This window comes from Cebus imitator, unplaced genomic scaffold (genome assembly GCF_001604975.1).
Source record: "Cebus imitator isolate Cc_AM_T3 unplaced genomic scaffold, Cebus_imitator-1.0 Scaffold240, whole genome shotgun sequence".
Lineage (NCBI taxonomy): Eukaryota > Metazoa > Chordata > Mammalia > Primates > Cebidae > Cebus > Cebus imitator.
Window position 1 is genome coordinate 449809 of NW_016107555.1, and position 6530 is coordinate 456338.

The 6530-nt window shown below is 57.9% G+C and overlaps 1 protein-coding gene across 1 annotated transcript in view; it reads left to right on the plus strand.

Moving 5' to 3' along the window:
• Nucleotides 1-1461: 1461 nt before the first annotated feature.
• PHF13 (PHD finger protein 13) overlaps nt 1462-6530 on the plus strand; it is an 11809-nt gene continuing 6740 nt past the window's right edge. The window contains exons 1-2 of the mRNA XM_017498315.2: nt 1462-1864; nt 4486-4587. Of these exons, the coding sequence (XP_017353804.1) occupies nt 1826-1864; nt 4486-4587 (141 nt within the window). The 5' untranslated portion in view covers nt 1462-1825. The remainder of the gene's footprint in view (nt 1865-4485; nt 4588-6530) is intronic.

Below are 6530 nucleotides of genomic sequence, written 5' to 3' on the forward strand. Positions count from 1 at the left end.
AAAAAAAAAAAAAGTTGTTAATCAGCCAATCTCTGTTTTTAATCATAGTGATTTTGCTTTATCTTTTAAGGCACCTCAATTTATCATCTCTTGGGAGCCCTCCAATGGGCTACAATATCGCATAAATAATAAAACAACAGAGAGAACAACAACAATCTACGATTTATTTAGCCAGGCACTACGCTAAAAATTTAACAGCTTAGGAAACTGAGGCTCAGAGAAGTATTTCTAAGATTAACACCGTCTCCTCTTAAACGTTTCCATCGAAATGATCGTAACCCCTGAAATAGCAACAGCCAACTGATGGAGCATTCGGCGCCTGTCAAATATCTTACTAGTATCTCCAAGAGTTTGTTTTCTAATTTGAATTTTAAATTTGGTGTCACTCCCCTTTAACTTCTTCGAAGACACCAAACAGGTTACGGAATCAGCTGCGTTTTGGACTTACACCCCACCCCACCCCCGCCGCCCCTTCGAATGGTTATTAGAAATGTTACAGACCCTCAGGCTGCCTTTTGGTCATCTCATCAGGGCAGTCCCCTCCGTGTCCGGCCAGCCTTCCACTCGCACCGCTGTCGGATACCCTGCGGTCCAGCGTTCACACACTGCCCATCCCAGTTAAACACCAGTCAGCAAGTACCAAACACCGCGTCTCCGCCTCGCCCTGCGGGCCGGACTCCTCCGAGGATATTCCGGAGAGTGGGAGGGAAAACGGCCTGTCGGTCCCAAGGTTAAGCGAAGGCGAACGGAAGGCACACCTCTTTAGAACGCTGACAACGCTGGCGCCGGGATTTTAATGCCCGAGCCCGGCCCCCACGAGTGAATCCCGCAGACGCCTACAGAAGAGCCCGGTCCAGCCCCGGCCCCGCGGGCCCGGAGCAGGGAGCAGCGCGAAAACAGCACTCGCGAAAACAAGTTCGCTCCGCCCGGCCTGGCGCGGGGGCCCGGGCGGCGACTCCGCCCTCAGCCGGGAGTGGTGAGCGGTGCCCCGGGAGGCCGCGACGTCACATCCCCGCCCCCGCCGCCCCCACTCCAGGCCGGACCTCCGGGACCCCCGCCCCACAAAGGGGCTCGAACCCCAAGCAGGAGAGGAGGAAGGGGAGGTGCCAGCCGCTGCCGCCCTTCGCTACTCGGACCGTCAGCCCCGCCCCCACCGCCGCAGGGACCCCCGCCCCCGCCCCCGCTGAGACCGAGGCGCTACCGCTCACACTGCCCCTCCCCCCGCGGCCGAGCCGGCGCTGGCCCCCGCACCTCCCCCGCTCCCGCGGCCTGGAGTCCAGAAGACCCGCCTCCCCACACCGGGCCGCTGCCGCGAAGCCTCTTGGGGGTTGGAGTCCTCAAGGGTGTTTTTGTGCGCAGCACTGGTGAGGCCGTGGACTACGACTCCCACAAGGCACTGCGCCCGCCCCCACGCTCCGCCCTCTCGCCGCCGGCTTCCAGTCGTCACCCAGACTACATTTCCCGACAGCCTTCACGGCTCTCCCGCCCTCCCTCCCGAGACACGAGCCGAACTGGGCGTCAGGTCGGGGAGCCGGTCGGGTTCCCGCTCGCTGCCGCTGCCGCCGCCGCCGCCCCCCGCAGCGACTCTCCCGCCTCTGCCGCCGCGGGAGCTGCATCGCGCACTCCGCTCGGTGGCGGAACCGCCAGTCCGGGATCACAGAACCAGAGACGCGACGCCCCGAGCCCCCCATCACCTCCAGCCCGGGCGACCCCCCCCCCGGGTCCGCCCTCGCCCTGCGCAGCCGCCCGAACCCCCAGTCCCGGACGGCCCCGCTCCCGCATCCCAGCCCCTGTACTCTCGGAGCCGCCGCCCCTCGCCCGGAACATGGACTCTGACTCTTGCGCCGCCGCCTTCCACCCGGAGGTGAGTGAAGCTACGTCCGAATCGCCCCCGACCACCCCCTGCGCGATCCTGCGCTCCTCAGGCAGCCGGACCCCGGTCACCCCGAGCGCCGCCCTCCCCCTCCCCCGCTTTCCCCTCGACGGCCTCCCCGGGAGCCCAACCCCCGCCCCCTGCCCGGGCCCGCGCTCGGTCCTCCCCGCCGGGCCTCGCCTCCGCGTCCCTTCCGCGGACCTCCACGTCCTCCCCGCGCCCTTTTCCTGGGGCCGTTGCGCCCATCCCTCTTTTCGGGGCCGCTCCCCTCCGGCCTCGGGTCGCCCCGGGACCTGCCGGCGCCCCCAGCGCCTCCCGGCCGGCCTGCTTACTCTTTCCCCGCCCCCCGGGACGCGGTCTGAGCCGCGCCCGCCCCATCCTCCCGCAGCTCTCGGGGACTTTGCGGCCCCTCTCGCACCGGGCTCGGCTCCTGCGGCCCCCCGCAGCTCTCCTGATCCCCCGGGCCCGGTGGCCCGCGCCCCGCCCCCTGACTCCGCGCGCAGCCCGATCGGCCCCCGCCTCCTACGGCTCTTGGGGGCCCCTCCCGCTTTGGGGACCCAAGTCTTGCCCCCCCCCACCGCCCCCCGGCGCGCTGGTCTCCTCCTCCGGGCCCCTGCCCCCCGTCCTCCGCCCCCCGCCCTCGGGCTCTGCTGGCTCCGCCCCGGCTTTCTCCCCCTCCTTCCGGGGATCGGCCTTCAGGGCTCCCGGCCACCCCCCTACCCCGCGTGGCCCCCTCCCCCAGCGGAGGCGCGTCGGTGTCGGGGGTGCGGGTCCGGCGACCGCTGGCGGGTGGGGGAGGGGAGGCGGCGCTGGAGCCCGCTGGTGTCGCTGCCGCCCCGGGGGTTCGCAGGGGGTTCCCTGGCCTGGGACCCCCCCGAATCCTGCCTGGCGTCCCCCCCCCCACATCCTCGCGGGATGGGATCTGCATCTTCCGGGGCCGAGTGTCGTAGGGGGCGGCTGCCGCGCGGGAGGGTGGGTGGGGGCCACCCCGCCATCTGCTTTCCGAGGAGGCGGGCGGGCGGCGTGGGCCGGGTGGGGGCGGCGTGGAGCCCCCCCAATCCCCGCGCGCTGGTACCCCCAGTGCGCCGTGGCTCGAGGCCGTGGTCGTTCTCCACTCGGCCTCCGGGTTCCTGACCCACTTCTGCTGGTTCTCCGCTGAAAGAAAAGTTCTTCCCGGGAGTTGGAGGCCCGAGTGGCGGCCCGCGGTTCCCGAAGCTGGGCAGGCTCGCCAGTGCGGGGAGCGCGGGCACCAATGATCTTTGCCTCCGCTCCTCTCCTCGGCCCTGGGGTCTGAGGGGTTGGAAGAGGAGGAGATTTGCTCGAACCAGGTGGAAAAAGTAATTTACAAAGAGTATTGACTCCCTCAAAGCTAACCCGCGGGCCGCATGCTTGCTCTTGGCGGCGAGAGGGATTGAGGGATTGCTCGAGACCCCTGCCCACCCCCCCATTTCCCCCCGGCTTTCCCCCAGCAGAGCGGCGGCCCCGGGCGCTGGAACTGTAACAACACCTCTCCAGGAAGGATGGGGGTGGGTCGGACAGGGCACTGAAAGGAACCTCAGGGAACGTGCTGGGCGAATAAACAGCAATACAGCACACTTGTTTTGCTTAGGAGCAAATAAGAGCTCCGTCTCCTCGTGCTGCTCTCTCGGGAGAAAATCTCTTCTTGTGATGGGTGTTTCCAATTGAATGGGGCTGGAACCCTCTAGCAAAAACCTCCACTGTGCCATTTAAATGTGGGACTAAGTTTCGCAGTAAGGTTTCTCGTTTATTGTGAGTTGAGACATTTGAGTGCCTGGCACCCGGACTGCTAGGGGAGTGGAGGAAACCCCCTGAGTAGGAGAGAGGGGTCCTCAGTGGCCCTAGCTGGTCAGGATCAGCCAAGATTCAGCTCCAGGGTCCGGGCCTCAGGAGCTCTGGAGAATGAGTGGTTGATTCTTTTTTTTTTTTGTTCTCCAGGCTGGAGTGCAGTGACCAGATCTCGGTTCCCTGCAACCTCTGTCATCAGTGTTTAACTGATTCTCTTGCTTCAGTCTTCTGAGGAGCTGGGATTACAGGGGTGCACCACCACTCCCGGGTAATTTTTGTATTTTTAGTAGAGACGGAGTTTCACCTTGTTGGTCAGGCTGGCCTCGGACTCCTGACCTCAGGTGATCCGCCCATCTCGGCCTCCCAAAGTGCCATGAGCCTCCTCGGCAGGCGAGTCGTTGATTTTTGAAATCACTTAACATACATCAGTTACGGCTGCTGCAGGAGTTCGAATTCAGAATGGAAAATCTGTAGCAAAAAAGCAGTTATTAGAGCTCTTCTTGATAGGCCTGTGGACACTAATAGATAAAAGTCAGAAAATATCACCAGTGCAAAGAAATAGACTTTTGTATAAGTTTTTATCTCCCAGCTGATACTCCAGCATTCTTGGCATAACGTCTTAATACTCCTCTTTCTGCTTTCTAAATGGTGTTATTTCTTGACCTGAATTTATCTTGTTTGTGGACTGTGTAAGTCTAACAGTATTTTTTGAATGGTTGACTGCAAAAGTTCCAGCTTACTTTTGTTTCTGTGATTCCACCTAGAACCTTCTTCTGCAAACATTCCCTTTTCTCTCCCCGTAATAGGAATACTCCCCCAGTTGCAAGAGGCGCAGGACTGTGGAAGACTTCAACAAATTCTGCACCTTTGTCTTGGCCTATGCTGGCTATATCCCTTATCCGAAGGAGGTAATCTTCTGAGCTTCTGAGACCTTTCTTGATGGGTAGTTTCACAGACTGAAAATCTGTGGGCTTCTGACTGGTCAGTGGGTCAGCAGATTTGGAAGGGGCTGCTTGTGATGACCTCGTCACTAGTCTGGCAGAAATCTGTTTCTTGGGAGTTTGGATTAGCTAGGGAAATGGTTCTAAAACTGGTAGAAAATGCTGGGCTGTCTAGAAAATGGCTTAGTAAACTTTCTTTTTGGGAATGGAATCTTCCTCTGTTGCCTAGGCTGGAGTGCAGTGGTGTAAACTCCGCCTCCTGGGTTCAAAAGATTCTTCTGCCTCAGCCTCCCAAGTAGCTGGGATCACAGGTGTGCGCCACCGTGCCAGCTAATTTTTTTTTTTTTTTTTTTGTATTTTTGGTAGAGACAGTTTTACCTTGTTGGCCAGGCCGGTCTCGAATTCCTGACCTCAGGTGATCTGCCCACCTCTGCCTTTTAAAGTGCTGGAATTACAGGCGTCAGCCACCATATCCGGCCGATTTAGTAAACTTTCAAAGTTTATTTACAAAAAAAGTCTGTGATATCAGCTTGCTCGTTTTTATTTTTTTGAGACAGAGTGTCACTCTGTTGCCCAGGCTGAAGTGCAGTAGTGTGATCTCGGCTCACTGCAACCTCTGCCTCCCCTCCCGAGTAGCTGGGATTACACACGCACACCATTATGCCCAGCTAATTGTATTTTTAGTAGAGACGGGGGTTTCACTGTGTTGGCCAGGTTGGTCTTGAACTCCTGACCTCATGATCTGCCTGCCTCAGCCTCCCAAAGTGCTAGGATTACAAGCATGAGCCACCGTGGGTGGCTGCTTGCTCTTAATTAGAGTCTGTAGTTATTGACTGTTTACTGTGGGTGGACACTATTCTTGACCTTTGTAATGCTATGAGGCAGGTGCCATTTTTTACCCCCAGTTTATAAGATGAGGAAACTGAGACATAGAGAGGGAAAACTTTGCCTTAGGTCACCCACTAATTAGTGGTGAAGCTTGGGGTTCAACCCGGTGGCTGGACTCAGGGTGCACACTCTGCCTTTCTTGAAGCTTCCTGCCTGTTGGCAACATGTATTAGTGTCTTCAGGGACTCATGGCTACAACTTTGTGTAGGTGAAGAGAGGGGGTTTGTTTTTTTTTTTTTTTTTTTTTACTTTAGGAGAAGAGGGCAGGACTGGAGTAGAGCTGCTGTGCTGCTCAAACTTCAGGTCTTGTTTATATTTTATTCCACGAAGCTCAGAATCGAAGAATCCAGCTTTTTTGTTTGTTTTTGAGACAGGTCTCGCTCTGTTGCCCAGGCTGAGTGCAGTGGCGCGATCTCAGCTCACTGTACTCTCTGTCTTCTGTGCTGAAGTGATCCTCCCACCTCAGTCTTCCAAGTAGCTGGGACTATAGGCCCGCCACCATGCCTAGCTAATTTTTGTATTTTTAGTAGATATGGGGTTTCGCCATGTTGCCCAGGTTGGTCTCAAACTCCTGGGCTCAAGTGACCCACCTTGTCTTGGCGTCCCAAAGTGCTGGGATTACAGGTGTGAGCCACTTCGTTTGGCTGTAATTTTATTTTTTGTAGAGACAGGTTCTTACTATGTTGCCTGGGCTGGTCTGGAGGTAGTGATTCTCCTGCCTTGGACTCCCAGAATGCTGGGTTTACAGACACGAGCCACTGTGCCCAGCTGCATTCAGTATGTTTCTAGGAGGCAAACTGCCAGCTTGGGTTTATTTCCATCTGCTACATAGGTGGCTAATGCCTGCTTTCTTTTGTTTTTTTGAGATGGAGTCTTACTCTGCGGCTTAGGCTGGAGTGCAGTGGTCTAATCTTGGCTCACTGCAACCTCTGCCTCCTGGGTTCAAGCAATTCTCCCTGCTTCAGCCTCCCAAATAGCTGAGATTACAGGTGCCCGCCACCACTCCCAGCTAATTTTTTTTT